At 42.6% G+C, this 17,340-nt stretch overlaps 1 protein-coding gene across 10 annotated transcripts in view; it reads right to left on the bottom strand.

Moving 5' to 3' along the window:
• LOC128902119 (alpha-protein kinase 2-like) overlaps positions 1-17,340 on the bottom strand; it is an 89,733-nt gene that overhangs the window by 40,576 nt on the left and 31,817 nt on the right. For 7 of the 10 annotated variants that reach the window (XR_008463631.1, XR_008463633.1, XR_008463628.1 and 4 more), the window contains exons 9-10: positions 15,935-16,152; positions 14,379-14,427 (exon numbers count right to left, since the gene is read on the bottom strand). Coding sequence is in view for 4 of the 10 variants with exons in the window: in XM_054184512.1 (XP_054040487.1) it covers positions 14,379-14,427; positions 15,935-16,152 (267 nt within the window). In the remaining 6 variants the exon portion in view is untranslated. Of the gene's footprint in view, positions 1-6,575; positions 7,199-14,378; positions 14,428-15,934; positions 16,153-17,340 lie in introns of those variants that run through there. The other 3 variants (XM_054184510.1, XM_054184515.1, XM_054184513.1) reach the window with 1 other exon arrangement.

Raw genomic sequence — 17,340 nt, 5'->3', positions numbered from 1 at the left:
CCCCACCATGTGCTTTAGGCAACCCTGCTCTAGCAGGGGAGTTGGACTAGATGATCTCTAGAGGTCCCTTCCAACTCTGAAGATTCCGTGATAACATGTGGGAAACACACCCTCTGCTACGTGCGCTTCCAGATTCCCATCGTAAAGCACACGAGTCTTCTTAAGGAATCATCATTACAATGTCATCATTAGGAATGTGGATTTCAGTGGAATCGACGGGGTTGCGATCACCTCTGAAAAACAAGGCCAGTTTGGGATTTTCTTTTTCCCGTTGGATTGACTGTGACAATAGAATACTGAAGCCAATTGGGTGATGTAGTGAAACTCTGGCTCTTATTCTGACACCAAATTAAAACATACGTTTGGAACTTGAATTGACTGAGAGGCTCATGACATTTTTCAAACATTTGCAAAATTCTGGTAAAAAGCTATTACTTCTAACTCGAAACATCATTTATTCAGGTTTCAAGTGCTTTCAGCTTTGTTCCCTTCCATTTCACAACTGTATGGATGATTTGAGTCTGTGTAATGTTTTCACGGCAGCTCCTTTCCTCCTCAGCCTTTGATTGAGAGAGAAATGAAGTCCCTTCCCTCCTTCACCATGCCTGGGGTGCTTTCTAGAGAGTCTGTCCCAGACTTGCTCGCCCTTCTCCTGATTACTGGCGCTGCCGTTTTTCTTGTTTGAAGACCATCTTAACACTGTTTCTCTCCTCCCACTCAGTGCGCCTCACGTGCTGCTTGCCTGAGACAGTATCCATACCATTTCAACAGAAAGAGCTGGAGATGAGGTCTGTCAGTTTGGATGAGCTCTACCATTTGCAATGTCATCACGGCTTATTCCACTTGATTCGGTGTTTCAGAGATGCAAAGCATGAACCACTGCTGCTGGTATTCCAGCAGTGGAATGGCAGTACAGGCTCCCCAGCTTCTACTTGTGATGTTATTAAAGGAAACCCATTTCAAATATTCAGTCAAACATCCACGTGGGAAACAGTTCCTAACCTTCCCCTGGTGCTCTGTGCCAGGACAGCAGTGTAGATTAATTCTCTCTTCCTATTACTTTCTTACTACTGGGCTCTTAAAACTCAAAAATGAAAAGTTATTTACTGAGGCTTTTATTGTAGAGTAACATGACCTTTCCAACACCCACACAAATATTAGATACACTGAAGTTTCTTGAAGAGAAAAGAAAGGAAATTAAGGCATAACGGAGCAACATCCTTGCAGTTCACTGTTAGGTTATGCGAGGTTAAGCTGCGGGAGTTATACTGGAAAGTTCCTCCAGTAAGAGTTGCATACAATTTTCTCTTGCTATGTGGGATAAGGAATGGATTGGGAAACATGCTGCCTGTTTTCTCATGGGGTCCTGCATCTTACGTCTCCTTGAAGTGAGTAAATATTCAAGGCACAGCATTGAAAACACATCAGCTGCCTTCCAATGCTGCATCCGCTGGAGACCTGGAGCCAAGCAATGTCTACAGCAGCGGTATGCGTAAGGACTGGAGATACGTATCATAGCACTGCAAAGACTAGTCAGTCATACATTCAAATCCTGAAGCTTAGCAGTTTGGCTTTTTGCATTTGGAAACTTGAAATAAAGGATAATCTAACTTCTATGGCAAGGATCTATCTTCCTGCACGGGTTAAAAAATGCTGCAGACATTTTGGTTAAAAGTTTCTCAATTTTCCAGTTTTAGAGACAACTCTTCTGCACTCAAGACATATCTTCTCATATTTCAGGACCAGGCTGACTGTCTTCTATACCCATGGCCTTTGTCCTTGTGGGTGAGATTGTTATTTCAGATCTAAAGCTGGAACCAGAGCCTGCAGCCGATTCCCAGCAGCTGTGCCCGGGTTTTCAAAAGTGGAAGCTTTACTGTTGAATCTGGGGAGAACTGATGTTCATTCACCATTGACCACTTCTGAACATGCAGCTGACATTTTCAAATGTACTCAAGGCTCTATTTCAAAAGGGACAGAGGTGGCGAGTTTTCACTGAGCAATAAAGTTCTAAGACGTTTCTTGAAAAAAGATCAACTTAAGGGTTATGCGCCTAATAGTTTGTTTGTGGATATGGACCTATACACTGAAATCTCTTAAGTTGTTTTTGAAAAACATTACCACTGGAACTCAGATATTTTTTTTTAAAGCACTTAAAGCACTTTTGATCTTTAAAGGTCCCTTCCAACCCAAACTATTCTATGATTCTACGAAAAACTGTGAAAGAACAGCGAGAATTATCAGCTTATCTATAGGGACACATACATGTAAAAACCCAATACCTATAGGCCATTCATGTGATTAATTACTTTTGAAAAAGAAGAAACACCCTGTAGATGCTTTATTGACTCTGTTCTTGAGTATTTTATCATTGTTAGTCTATGTAATAGAATTTAAATCACAAAGCATTAGTGCTTCAGCCTAAACTACAGTGGTGCCCTATGAAAAGCATAACATTTCAAAATTGCTATCAGGACACAGTGCAATTCATTCATTTTGTGTGTGCTTAAGAATATTCATTAATATAATAATGCAAGTGCTAGCAGCAAGAAGTAACCTCTATGCGCTCCTTAAAAAAATGGGTTCCAGTTTCTGCTTTGCAGATGTCTCTGCTGAGATTAGAATACACAGTTACTTGACTTGCTCACAAACCCCATGCTTTGGTTCCCTCATGTAAAAGGCAAAAAGCAGACTTTGGCTCAGGTTAAAACCCTGTCTGTAAAACAGGCAGCCGTCTCTCCCATTCATCTCAGTGGGCCAGTAAGCCCAGCCCAATGAGAATACTGCTTACCCTACTGATAACTGTTATTTCACTTCTTATGACTTCGCAGGCATCCAGCTGATGTGTATTGCTAACACCAAGGTAAAACCATAGTTCTACAGGCGAATCTTCTGCCACCAAAGTCAACTGACATAAATAGGAGCAAGCTTTCTCTTCCCAGACTGATTTCTTGGTCTAGACCTTCGTATAAAGTGGAGTTTAGATGCACTCAGGTTTCATTCTTTTTCAGATAGCCAGGAAATACTTCCTGATACAGGGTATATATATACTTTCTGTAACAGCAAGACTAAGGTGGGTAGAGTGGCCAGTTACCAGTCTACAAAGAACAGCTATTATTAGCAAAGTCTTTTTCAAAAAAATCTGACATGAAAATTTGGACATGGGCAGAGAAACAGTCTGCTAATCATCATTTCCCATCAGTTTTTGACATGCCCACTGGAGCCCTCTCTGTGTCACTGTCAGACTATCTAAAGTTTAAACACTTTATACCGTGACCAGAAAGGACAGTGAGGAACTGAGGATGGTTTTGTTACTGCACAGACAAGGTGTTCCTGCCGGAGTTCCCACCTGCCAGCCAAGCAGAGGAGGTCAGCCCAGAGAGCTCGGCAGGAGTGAAAGAGCATGGGGCAACAAGGCAACGAACAAAAGGCAAAGACTCCGTTCTCTACTTCCCTTAGATGTGCCACAGAGCAATCATCTGAGCACCACGACAGAGCAAGGTTTTAAAACTTGTCCAGATGGCTTTAACCTGAGGTAATCGGGCAAGCATCTTCTACATTTGGTAGCTATTTATGTATAATTATTTCAATGTAATTGCATGTGTAGCTGAACTCAAGGGCAATGACTGAATTTTAACACGATCATGTGACATTATTATAATTGAAGCTTTTTTCCTATTACAGAAAAACGACTGCTTTAAGCCAGTGTATTGCTAGTTTTGCCTATTATCATCAGTTAGAATTTCCACTGACCGAGATTCAGGCACTCTGACTCACACGGTATTGTAATACATCAGCAATGTAATATGTCCATTAACAAACAAAATACCTTCAATAAACTCCTGAGCAGTGGAAAATCATCCATTTTAGCTGGGTGTATATCTATTTAATCCAAATATGATGGCTTGTTATTATATAACATGAAATCTCAACGGAATTAATTCTCTGAAGTTGTGGCAGTGGGGGAGTGTTGGTTTCCCAATACCCCGTCTCCTAGAGATCGGAAAGAGGGGAGACGGGAGCAAATTTCCTTCCCAAAGATGCTACATGCCACTATCATACTTGGTGTTTCTTGAACAACCAGAAACTGTCTACTTTAGAAAGCTCAGGCACCAGTTTTCAGCTCCTACATGACAAGACAGACAAGAGCAGCTGAGGTAAAGCGAGGATGGCCCGCAAACGCACAAGTGCACACGTGCAGCATCTGCATCAGGCAATAGCCCCCACGGCAGCCTGCTCTAGTTAGAGCGGTGCATGAGAGAATTCAAGTTCAATGGCTACACCAGACCTCATCTTTTTTAGGCAGGCACCTCACACTGTCCCTTGGCTTTGATGAGCAGCCTCGGAACTGGGGTGTGTTACATCGTCCAGCACACTACTGACACGAATGGCCACATACAAACTGGAGAGACCTCTGGTAAGCTCTCCTTCCCATATTGGCACTCTCCATGGATGGAAAGCTGTCAAGAGCAGAGCTATTGTTGAGACCCTCTCCCATCGCCACAGAAGGGGAAAGGGCTGCTCAGCCAGGCGGTGACACAGTGTTGGCCAAACTGCATGGTCCCCCACGCTGGGTGGCCAGCTTCATGCTAACTGCCTGGCACTGACATTCATGCCCCTGACTGACCCAATAGTTCCAGCTGCAACATGGCCAAGCATCCAGTTATGCCCCATTCCCAACATCTTCTCTTCCCCACCAAAGCTACCCAGAACCACAGGCAGCAATAAGCACCGACAGAGTACGGAATTCCAGGCTCCAATCTGTGCTGCACTGATGACTGCCAGGTGGCAGTGGAAAGTGGCTTGCTGCCACCCCCATTGCGAGCTGTGCTGTCTGGCCACGCACGGTGTCAACTTCCTTTGGGTGAGAGAGAGATGTGGGTAAAGCCAGGCTGGTTGCTGGTCTGAACAACTGAGACACCAGAACAATGGCGCTTCCCCGGGAAAACCTCTTCCCTACAGCACAGAGGGTACCAATAAGCCCGCCTGCCTCACCTGTGCCTCATCTCCCTCTGCCTGCTGTGCTTGGTAACTCCCTCAGAACTTCTGCTCTGTGCACTTTTCTACCTCCATTCTGCTGCGATGCTTCAGGTTCTCTGCAATAGCACAGCATCGTCATTAACCTTTATTTTGAAATTAATGGCTTCCCATCCTCAGTACATTGTAACCGTTTTGTCAAGGTTTCATTCCCAATGTTTTGATCCAGATTTCAGTCACGCTCTAAGTTTTTGCCTTTCTTTGGCATTTTCTATTTAAAAACTCATCTTTCAAATAGCATTTCATATATTTAATTTTATGTGGACTACAATACCATCCTAATTTCTGCAATACCATTTTGTAGTTGGTTTCCCCCAAGTTAGCAGAAATCTATTAAAAACTCAAATGCTTCAGAACAACTCTGGTGAACCTCATCCCATGTAACAGTAGGAATTTAAAATACAGATGTCTGTCTGACATGTGGCTTCCTCTTCCCTCATTGGAGAGACATAGGCACGTTCTTGATACAGTTAATCTAAACTATTCCAAATGTTTGTTTTTCAGGTGACCTGCACTTTGCTGTGAATTCCACTGAGAAGACCTCCATTAACCATGAAGGGAGCCCAGGATGACAAGCCTAGATGGTACACATGCACTGCAGTCAGATGAGTTTCTGTCCCTAGTGTCAGCTAGTCCCCAGCAGTTTCTCTCTTACTCAGCACCCACTGCTTACCAATGCAAAGCACAACCCAGTCTGAAATGGCTTTTATCTTCCTCTGCACTGATGGGACTCTTACACACAGGTACTGGCCTCTGGCACCACCTGGTATTTAGTGATCACACAAGGAAGAAAAGTCTGACGACGTTCAGTGTTTGTATCCTGTGTTAGGTGCTGCAGGCTGGGTTTTCAACTGCCTCCTCCAGTAAACTTGCTGCAGCCCTCTGACGTGCAGTTCCCTCGTCTGGCTGCAAATTGCCACATAAGCTACACTTAGGTTTGATGGAGCACAGTATCTTTTTTCAGTTCTGGCCCTGCCTAGGCACTTTGGATAAATCATGAATCTTCAGCAGACAGGTACTGGCCCAGGGCACCCATCATGTTCCTTTAAAAAACAACTCTTCGCTACACAGAAAAGTCATTGTACTTATTCCAGTTGAAAATGCTGCAAGGTACAGAAATACCCTCTGTACATAATGGCTAATTTCAGATGGTAGCTGTTTGGCAACATGCAGACTCCAAACCCCTATCCTACACTAGGATTGGTGCAAGTACAATTGGTACTGTGCCATGGGGCTAAGTGTAGATTCAAGGAAGCTTGCATCAAAAGCAAGGAATTCTATGAAGAATCACACAAGTTGCCCATCTTTAAGCTAATGACATCACTTTGTGAGGACCTTAAAGATGCTAGCTAATTTTGTGGTGAGCAGAAGACAGAAATGTCCAATCATGAGTGGCTTTGTCTTGTATTAAGGATGTGTCAGTGGGAGGAAAAAATACAAGAATAGGGGTATAGTAGTACTACAATATGGAAAAATCTGGGAAAGAAAACATTTTTTCTATAGCAGCCTGAGCAACAACACTGTGCAAAACTTAGTAATAAGTGGCATCTTCAATATATTGATGTTTACATAGCAGCTGAACCCACAGGGTCACAGGTGCAGACACACAGAAGGGAAGCTGTTCTCCAGTGAACTGTGGTGCACTCAATGTCCAAGACTCAAGATGTGCAGGTACCAATACAGAGAAGGGTTACAAGATAATCCAGGCAGATGGATTAGTTTGTCTTCAAAACCTTGCCCGGGTGTTAAATCCCAGGTACCGAGACCATAGAATCAGCTCCTTTCTTTGTTGCTGGCATCAGCATCTGGATGACTTCAAAATAATGTCACGAGGCAAAAGACTAAAGTTATCCCCCAGAGGGTCATTGGTGCCTGTCACCACTACGTATCTTCAAGAGGAGCTTTTGCAAGATGGCACAGTGCAACTCAGTGCTCTGAAGAAATGAAGTCTCTAGGTTCTCTTGCTTTCTTGGGCACTGTTTGCTTTATAGTTGATGAGTTTGGTAGATTTTTGATTTTCATGGATGTTGCTTTCCGCTGTTTTTGATGAGTGGTTCGGAGAGATTTCAGCCCCAGCATCTCACAGTACTTATTGCACTGGTGGAGGGCTCTGAACTGCTCAATGAAGGAAAACGAGCAGTTGCCTTTAAAGCCTTTGTATCTGTAGTAACAAAGAAAAAAAAAGCCAAATGGGATTTCAAGATTCATTTTCAGCACAGGGAGGCAGAGTATGAGTGTTCACTCAGAAGCAACTTAAAAACATTAAGCAAGTCTCTTCCACCCATGCTGTTTTGAAAAGCACTAACTGTCACAGAAAATCAAAGCGAGACACTGAGAGGTGAAGGAAACCAGGTAATAAGTAGTGGCAGAAGCGGGAAAAGGGTTGAAGAGCCAGGTCTGTGTCCTGGCTACTATTTTTCATTTCATTTAGTTGGGAATATAATTGTCCACTGGCTAACTTTTTCTCAGTAACATATAAATGAAATCCATTATAGATCATTCTCTATAAACAGTTCTTTCGACTACCATGAAGAGACAAGGTTGCAGCACACGGTGTTGGCAGACCAGAAGCTGTTTTCATCCAAACCATGTACGTAAATTCTGCGCTACGCTCCTCCCTCAGCCAGGCTTGACTGCAAGATCTCAAGGATCTTTTTGCCACCCCTGGACATGTTCCAGGCCAGGTTGGATGGGGCACTGAGCAGCCTGATCTAGTTGAAGATGACCCTGCTCATGGCAGGGGAGGATGGGCTAAATGTCCTTTAAAGGTCCCTTCCAACCCAAACTATTCCATGATTCTGTGATTCTAAGGAGCCAAGCCTTCCTGCGGAAGGCAGTCTCATCCAGCCTTCACAGTTCCCAAGCCACCACCGTATCTCCCACTGCTACTTCTCCCTTCTTCAGTGGGCTAGCAAAGCCAGGGAGTAGGCCCAGCACCTACACCCCTCTTATCCTCACCCTGCCACTGGTTGCTGACATTCCTTCTGGTGCCTGCTGTTTAAGCTCAATCAGCTTTTTCTAAAAGCTGCACCTGCTTTTTCAAGTAGTAATTTTTGGTCAAATTACCAGGGTGGAGAAGGGAGAAGGCAGGCCAGGGTGCTCCTCTCCTTTTTTGGTAACCTTAGTAAGTGCATGTTCTACCCTATTCTTTTGGTTCACTGGACACACAAGGTCCTGAGATATGAACTGTGAGTTACCACTGCACAAAAAAATAACAAGATTTAGCACTGAAATGAACACAACGGGCTCACTGCACAGCATTCCAGAGAACTTCTATGCAGATTGCAGAGTGCTAAAGAAAACACTGTTGCTCTGAGAAGGTCAAACTCTTTCTGACAGATCAGCCTCTTTATTGCAACATAGTTTGCCAAACTTTCTCCTACAAAAGAATGGTGCCAGTGGTGAAAATATAATAAAATACCTCATGAAAAAAAGGGACGATATCTGCATGAATTTATACCTAACTGTCCCATTTTGCATCTCTAGTCTTCCTCTGCACAGAAGGAGTAGAAAAGCTGAAACCTCATGCTGACTGCTTTCCTAGCATCAGTAATTCCACCCCAGGAGGAAAGAAATCTCTTCGGTGGACAATGTGATTCTGAAAGTTTCTCTAGTATATCTAAAAGCTAATATTTATTGCTTATTCAGCACATACCAAAACAGTTACATATATTGGCAGTCCCCCTTACAGCCGAAAAAAGTCATCTATACATTTTGCTGGTGCTGCTTTGAAACAGTGTCGCAATTGCCTAACCATGGAGGATGGATCCCCAATTATTTGAGACAAGCTGTTGCAGCCATGGTGATGAAGACTCTGCAGATAATTGTAAAGTGAACAGCACACCTTAATCTTCTAAGGAATTAAATAATTACTGCTGGTTAACTTCAATAAGAAAAACTATTCTGGAGTTCAGCTTTCTCATCATAAGTATTTAGGAGTCTTTTTTGTCTTCTCATACCAATATTTTATTTTCAGATTCTCTGAAGTCAGAGTTTTTGAATGTTAAATATGTATTTCAAGGAAGGGAACCTCCAAATGTATTTTACTATTATTTGTCATGTGAAGCTGTTCGTACCAGACCAAGTTACCCTCTAAGTTAGAGGTAGCGAGCCTGCACTGCTCTAGAGAAACCACTCAGATAGCCTGCTATAAACAGACAGATGAACCTCAAAGTCTCAATATTTTTTTTTTCCTCTCCTCTCCAAGTAAGTTACGTGCTTCTTTACCCAAAGGAAGTTTAAGCCTCTTACTGCCATTGTTACTTCAGGAGTATGCCCTGGAGTTCAGCAAGATAATGAACTGTTATCTCACTCCTTTGGAGAAATAACAGACTTGAGACTTTATACTTGAGCTCCTTTCCTAGAGCCGTCAGGTCTATGCTGCAGACACATCAGCAGAACATGAGTTCCACGGGCAAACACACCCCTGCACTCAGCAAGAAAATCTCTTTATATCAAGCATTGACCCTGACTCCAGAAACTAGTTAAAGCAGAGCAATGCGCTGTCAGCAGAGAGCAATAACTGAGATCAAAATATTCCGACGAATTCATCATAAATATTCAGTCAACCATTGGGTCTTTCCGGGGAGTGCCCGTGGTGTGTGAGTGCTGGGTGCCGCAGCAGTGGCGCGTGTGACACGAGGGAGCTGCAGGGTCTGAGCAGGTGCCGAGGCTCCGTGCAGCAGCCTTTGGGCAGCATCTGCTTACCCTGCAGCTGCAACCCGCCAGTTCTGCTGCCACGCTGACGAGGAGGCAGCATTGCTCCTGCACTGCGTGTAGGCCTCTTCCGGCAGAAATATTAATGATTAGGCACCTCCAGAGCTACCAATTAGGTGAGAAGTTTCGCTGCACTGAATGCTCGCTATTTAATTTGTGGCTGCAAAATGACCACACACTCTTGCTCTTGGTCTCCCTTTCTTATTTTTTCCTAGATAGCCATTTTGTTGCAGCTAAAGAAAATTTCTTCATCTCTTTTTCTCATGTCATAAGATTACGATAATATTCATTTCTTTGTGTAAATAATCTCGGAAAGAAAAAGTTGAGCTAAAAAAAATCCACTTTTCTCATGAAGTCTGTCTAAATGGCTTTCCAATCCGTACTTGCTGTTTCTCACTTCCTGTATGTCTGTGAAGGAACACCTAAACAAAGAGCAGAAAGGGCACCATTTGCTCAGATGACAGTATAAGTAAGAGCCACTTTAAATGAACAACCGAATGCTCTGCTAACTAACTTTAGCTTTAGAATTCAACAAATGCCAGAAATATTTGCAGTGAAAGTAAGAGCATAAATACCTTGTGAACAAGAGACAGAACATTTATATTAAAAACACATGATTATTTTTATCTTACTAGCTTTGCTCCTAAATCTAGCCATCCTCATTTCCCTTCTCTTGAAATAACAGGTTTGCATTCGATCTTGTGGCTGCAGACATGGCCCGGGTGACACTCCTTGTCCGTTTGGGAAGCTGCGAGACCAGAATGAGCCGTGTTTGGCTCTGTGGTGTGCAGACAGCCCCAGGTCTTACAGCGCGCCACAGGAAAACAAGTCGACAGATGCAAGACCAAAGTTGTGCATCTGAGTTCTCCCAGCTGGCTGCTGTTTGTTAGTCACCGCTTCCACAGAGCCCCCCTTGTGCGCTTCCAGACTGCATCATTTGTTCTGGACAGACCTAATGACCATAGCTCTGCTGTAATTTGGCAGGACTTGTGAGCTTAATTCAAACCATTCTGTGCTGTTATAGCTTGTGGTATGTGTAACTGGGGGAAGATCTCCAATAGTGAATGGCTTCTAAATTATACAGTTAGTATTGCGCTCTTATGTTTTGTGTTCAGGAACGCCAAACTATTGACCATTCCAAGCCTTGAAAAATATGAATCTGTTATTTTGCCCAGCACACACTATTAATTCGCTCACTAGATGGCTGATAAATAAAACCCAGACAGAATTCCATCTCCCAAACTTGACAGCTAGGGGTCGGCCCTAACCAAATCTTGCTTAAATCTGAAGGGAAAATGTTGGATTTGTCCCCAGGCTTAAACTCCCCAATGCCTCTTGTTGCCATGTTGAGTAAAACTAAATTTGTCCATACCCTGAAATCAGACGGACTTTCAGACCCACATTTGGCAAAGAGCACTCCTGGTAATCATCATGACCGTGGGTCATATTCCTGACTTCTTCATCTTTGTGTTTACCAGCCTTGGATAAATAGCCAGGCACTTGTGCACGGCTCTTCCACTGGCTCACTGGTTGCACTTAGAAGCCTGTCACTGTGTTGTATTATTTTTGTTTACTTTGGCCAAAGAATCTACTAAGTACCTTATTTAAAGGATTGATCGCCTGACTCTGGTGCACCCCAGTGGCTACATTAAAAATACTTTCCAGGCTTCTCGGTTTCTAGTTAGGCTTCGCCCTCTGCTGACAGAAACTGTAGTGCAGCTACTCCTGCGCCTCGCATTACTGACCCTCTGCTTTGGGTTCCTTTAGTTCCCAACTCATGGCAAAACAGCCACAGAAAGGAGAGACGATCAGAGTTACTCTGAAGGGAGCTAATTGTTGGAAACATCAGTCTCTCCACAGCCTCTACAGGAAGCGGGGGGAGGATAAAGAAAAAGGACACATAAATGCTCATCAGAAATGTTTGTTCAGAGTTGGAATGTGAGTCTGGGTCCCCCCGAAGAATCACTAACAGCAATGAGCAATGCTGACTATAGGTACTACATGGTGTTCATTGTGCTTGGCTTACAAGAAACACTGGGGGATAAATAGTGGCCATGAATAATTCATGACAGTTGCCATACTGGCTTTTGCAAATTCACCAATGACAGTTTCCCTATGACAGATTATTTGAAAGCTTGATTATGCCATGGGCATGGAGGGGGTGGGGAAGATGGATTACGTTTTTTCAGGGTTTTTTTCCCCCTGATCGCAAGTTTAACCTTAGCATGAAATCAGAATTGTATTTAATTTACATTCCAACCAGGAACAATATGAATGTTTTTCCATTCATCAGGGACCACAGAAGCATTTCCCAAGGATATTTTCCGTTTGCCCTGATATGACTGGCCCAGGCTCAGAGAACTGGAGGCAGAGGAGCCATCTGTCATCAGTGAGGTCACTACCTCTGCAAAGAGCGCTTGAGGAAACTATGGGAATTTCTATAGGCAATTACAACAAAAATCAGCTTTGTATCTTCTCTAACAACACAGTTAAAATAATTACAATATCATAGTATATTTTTTAGTTAAGTAGGACTATGTATGTTCCCCCCGACATGTGAGACAGACAATTTCTCAACAGCATGGCTGCACACTCCCAAAAGCAGCGATAGCCAGTAATACCGATGAATTCTGTGTACTGCTTTGTTTTCCCCACCAAGGCTCGCAGAATTAAGAATCAAACTAAAGCTACTAATGCAGAGTTGTCCTTTCTGGGAAAGGAGCATGAAAGAAAAATACAGGACCAGGAAAAATCTATTGTCTTGTAGCAGTATCATTAGCTAAATGACAAACAAAATGATACTCAACATTTTCAAGAGGTTGTTGATGAAAGGAAATGATATTCCCTTATCTGACTGAGGTGATCCTTACTACAGCTTGAATTGCATATTCATATTCTCACTTCACCCTCCTCTTCCCTAGTCCAACATGTGCTTTTATAGGAGTAATTTCCCATAGTGAGGTGGACAATAACATCCATTAAGGCATTCCTATAAATCTTCTGATTCCAGAAAACAGCTTTGCCTCAATAAAATTTTTATGACTTCTTTGTTTTATAACAGGATGATGCAACTTAATTTCAACTGATTTCACTTTGGATCCGCAGCTAAAAGAGTAAATCAATGTAAATTCTGAATGGATGCCAACCTGCAAATGTTAAGGATTTTCCCAGAATATTCTGGCATCAAATTTTTAATAATTTAAAAGACATTATGAGGATTTTTTCCAATACCATGGGTATATAGGCAAGCTCCAGTTTAGTATCAAGGCTGAATACGTGTGTTTGGATCTGGTTTTTTCTATCAGTTTCTCAACAAAGAGTATGAATTCAAAGCATTGGTCACAGGCATTTACACCCATCCCCTCTCCCTTCCCATCAGCGAGCTGATTTGAATGACTGCCTGCACTGCCCATTTCTATCAATGGCTCTTTTGACCTGTGGTATGGCTAGAAGCTTTAATTAACAGAAACTTAAGAGAAGTGGAAGAAAGTTAGAACATTAAAGGCCTATATTTTTACACACACACTGAAGTCCCCAGAAAGACCCGAAGCCATTGCAAAACTACTAGGAAACAGGCCTTTTTAAATATTATGAACAGATCTTTCGTTATAGCCCAGAATTACTGCTTTTGAGAGAGAAGGGAAAGAGATACCATCAAATCCCTTAATACATTTCATTTTTTATCAGATAAGCGGCCTATACAAAGCTAAACAGACACCTTCCCTCCCCCCATGCAGCTGACAAGAACATGGGCTCAAGAAAAGCCTACAGTCACTGCCTGCTATAGGAAGAAAACTAACTCCAAGTTCTAAACTGAGAAAAGAGTCTATAAAAGCTTGTGTCATAAATACATAGTCTAAAGCTTTGCCACTTTTGCTGGCCGCAAGAGGGATTTCAGCTGCAAATTCCTTTCAAAAAGGGCAACACAAACTTTGGCCCCTTTGGGGCATCTCCTTCTCTAGTTCCCGCAAGTACTGTGGTAGACATCCTCTCTTCTAGGAGGGCAGAAGAGTCACCTTGGCTACTGGCAGCAGGAGGTAGCAGTAGGGCTAGATAGGCATAAGCGCTTGTCCTTGCATTAGCTGGGGCAGGTGCTAGTGAGTGACGCACGGCTGGAGCTCTGGCCCCAACAGCGTGCTGGGGTTTGAGGTGTTTTCTCCATCCTCAGAAGCTCTGGCCAGCACAAACACCAGGTCTTTCGCTGTACCCCAGGCTGGAGCCAGTGGTGGCTCTGCATTTTTAGCCCTACCTTCCTCTAGCTGATGTACCACCAAGTAAAGTGCCATACTTGCTTAAAGTCACCAGAGACCTTGATCTCACTCTTGAAATGCCCTTTAAGTAGCCTATTTTAAGGGTGGCATGAAGGAAAAGCAAAGCCCAACCTCTAGTGTAGCCCCATCCTTTTAGAACAAAATAAATGTGTTTCCCTTATAGGCAGATTCTCATAAATATGAACAAAATATTTATGAGAACAAAACAAACTAAAAGAGTCAGATGAGGATTGTTTGCTTCCAAAATTAAAGCAACAATAAATTTCCAGCGCACCCTCTCCCAACATATTTACACTGTGAAGAGATTGATGTGTAAAGCAAAACCGTGCAGTTGAGAAATAATTTTTCACTCACCCTTTGGCCAGTGTTGCTATGCCAACATCAGTTAGCTTCATTCCTACACCTACAAGGCACCAAGGAAACAGAGGGTTTATGTTACACCAGAATTTCTAGGAATATCTTCAGATTCAAGAGCACCATATATAGAGGCATTAAATATTATTTATTGATTCATGGGTTTAATTTTAATTATTTATAACCATTTTTTCAAAACATTTAAAAGTACGCCAATAAAAAATAGTATGTTTGTGTTCTGTACCACTAGCAATTTCTAGAAGTCGGTCTCATACCAGTAGTTTACAGATAGCAAGGTGATAAATAGAGCATAATTTGTTCCCTGTGCTTCATAGTCGGGGCCAGGGGTGGGAGAGGAGTGACTGCTTTTGGTGCACTGCGCTTTGATGACTGCATTTTAAAAAACATACAAAATCTTTGCTTATGCCCCTACCCTGAGATGTGTATATTTATTTATGGGGTTTGTGGTTTTGATGCTTTGCAAACTTGGACTACACTGTTTATCAGTAGGAATTGCATATTTGCTTTGCTAATCAAATAGCAACAGGTCAGTCAACCTTTTTACTTTTTGGGTGTAAGATCCAAAATCCCTTTCTCATTCAGTATTTCCAAAATCTTGGGGGTTTTAACCTGTCCCTTTTCTGACTAGTTTATAGGCAAAATCCAGTCTTATAGTGTGCAATTTTTCCTGCACGGGAAAATGAAGCTCTCAAGACCATTGTCCTTGGAGAATACCCTCAGAAATCTCAACTGGTGTGCCTGAAAAATGCAGCCTAGATACTCAAATGCAAACATGGTAAGAGAGGAAGGATGTTTCTCTTCAACAGCAGCAGGTATATTGCCCTTTGTTCCACTGCATTCCACTGTTGAGAGACTGTTGGTAAGTATTTAAATACAAGAAAAAGTGAAGGACTAGGATGTTATTAACAACTGAAGTCTTTAATTCACAAGACATTTCATTAGCTTCTGGCAAGTGAGACAATAGGCCAGATTTGACTTGTATTGAGTGTCCTGATTTACTAAGGGGATATGTGGAAGAACAACCCTTCCATTAAAAGTGTAAAGTTTGGTTTTTCTTTTCCAAACTGTCTTCTTACAAGAACATAAGGTAGGCAAAAATTCCCTTTCTCTGCTGATTAGATAAACGTCATAATACTGCATAGGTTAATACACATTAGCCCCTGCTACCCCAGTAGGCAATTAGTTAATGTCTTTCTCTCCCCTCGGGTAACACAGACGCAAAAATAAACACAGTGCACTTAAAAAATGCTAAAAAATAAAACATCCTAACTCTCTCTCCTATCTTTTATTCTGATCTGCATGAGATGCTGAATTGTTCCAGGGCCAGGGTACTGTCCACATCTGGAGAAGACTCTGCCCATTACAAGGTAATGGAAGAAGCACATTCAGCATTGCCAACGGGACACAGAAAGCCAAGAATAACATTGCTCAGAAATAAGTCTCTGGAAGTTCTGCAGTTACAGGGACTGACTGTGAGTGGTCACCGGCCGGTATCGGGGGAAAGACATTTTCTTGCCCCCACTTAGATGACTCACCTTGCAGGTCAGTGACAAGCAAGCTCCCATTGGTCTTCTCATACACCCAGTGCTGGAAGGTGCAACACTTCTGGCCAGCCTCTGAGTCTCTTCTCAGGAAATTCACTTCCTTGCCATCCCTGACAGAGTATTTCACAAATTCCCCAACCAGCTCTTCCTCCACTGTCGCATAGGGGATGTTATTAGCAGGGCGATGAACAAGAAAAATAGGAATGATCCTGAAATCAAGGGATAGAAACTAATAAAATCCAGAGAATTCTGTCAATGAAGGAGTAAGAAACAGACAAAGTAGCCAGTGATCTCAGAGAGTGAATGAACAGCTACCAAGTTTAAACCAAGCCAGGAGACATCCAAATAAGGTTGAGAACTTCTAGGCAGCTCTAGGACATAACTGCATTATCCTCTATGTGCTTATTTCTTTGTATTATTTACTCAGATTTAAACTTTTTCAAAGCATGGTTTCTAATGTTGTCCTACTACATCCCAAACCCTAAACTCTGCACAATAAAGGGCGCTGGCTTATTTCAGAGCTTTAGCTGCTCATGCTGACTGATACATGATTCAGTCTTTGTGAGGTGTTAAGTACCTGCAAATCTGATCCACTCCAGAAAGAGCTTTGCCCAAGACCCCTGTAAGTGGAGGATTTCTCAGACTAGGCTTGCTCTATTTACCTTATAAAATGTTGCAAGGAATATACCCTCTTTTAAGTACAAGTTTGGTCTCACAAGGGCTGGCTAGAAGAAGGGAATCTAGCCTTAAAATTTTGAAATTAAAAAGCAAACCAAAAGCATACGCATATTATCTCTTTTTGCTCTTATCTGCTGTCTTCCAGCCAATTGTTTAGAATAAAGCACCAGATCTGAACCGTCCATGTGCCTGCTATTTGTGCCAGACCTCTACAGTTTGTAGGGTCCGTGCTCTCTCTTTCATATCAAAACTAGAAGTTACATCCCATGCCTAGAGAAATCTCTCAAACACAAATTTTACCAAGAGCAGTGTATTTCCAGAAAAGAAGCTGACTTGCACAAATATTTTCTCCAAAAGATTTCACTGCCACCTCCATCACTATTTCTAATCCTGAAAAGGTGGCTTTAAGGAACCATTCCAGAAGCTGTGGTTTAAGTGATCCTTTTTTTCAGGGAATCGATGCAGCTGAGCAGATCTTGTGTCACCTAAACTGAGATGGAGATTCAGCCCGCTGTCAAGCATGTAGGTCTTATCCTTGAAGCAAGGCAGATGGAATTTCAACCATCCATTGCAAATTCAACTCTACACAGTGGCCTGACACTGGAACAGCAAATCCTTGAAAAGATCTATTACAAATCCTCAAGGTGCCACTTCCCAGCCTCAGAGGCAGAGGCGAACCTGTATTGAGCTATTGGTCTGATGTACACATATTCAGGAAA

This window comes from Rissa tridactyla, chromosome W (assembly GCF_028500815.1).
Source record: "Rissa tridactyla isolate bRisTri1 chromosome W, bRisTri1.patW.cur.20221130, whole genome shotgun sequence".
NCBI lineage: Eukaryota > Metazoa > Chordata > Aves > Charadriiformes > Laridae > Rissa > Rissa tridactyla.
Note: the sequence above shows the minus strand (reverse complement) of the source record. Positions and strands in the feature narration are given on the sequence as shown.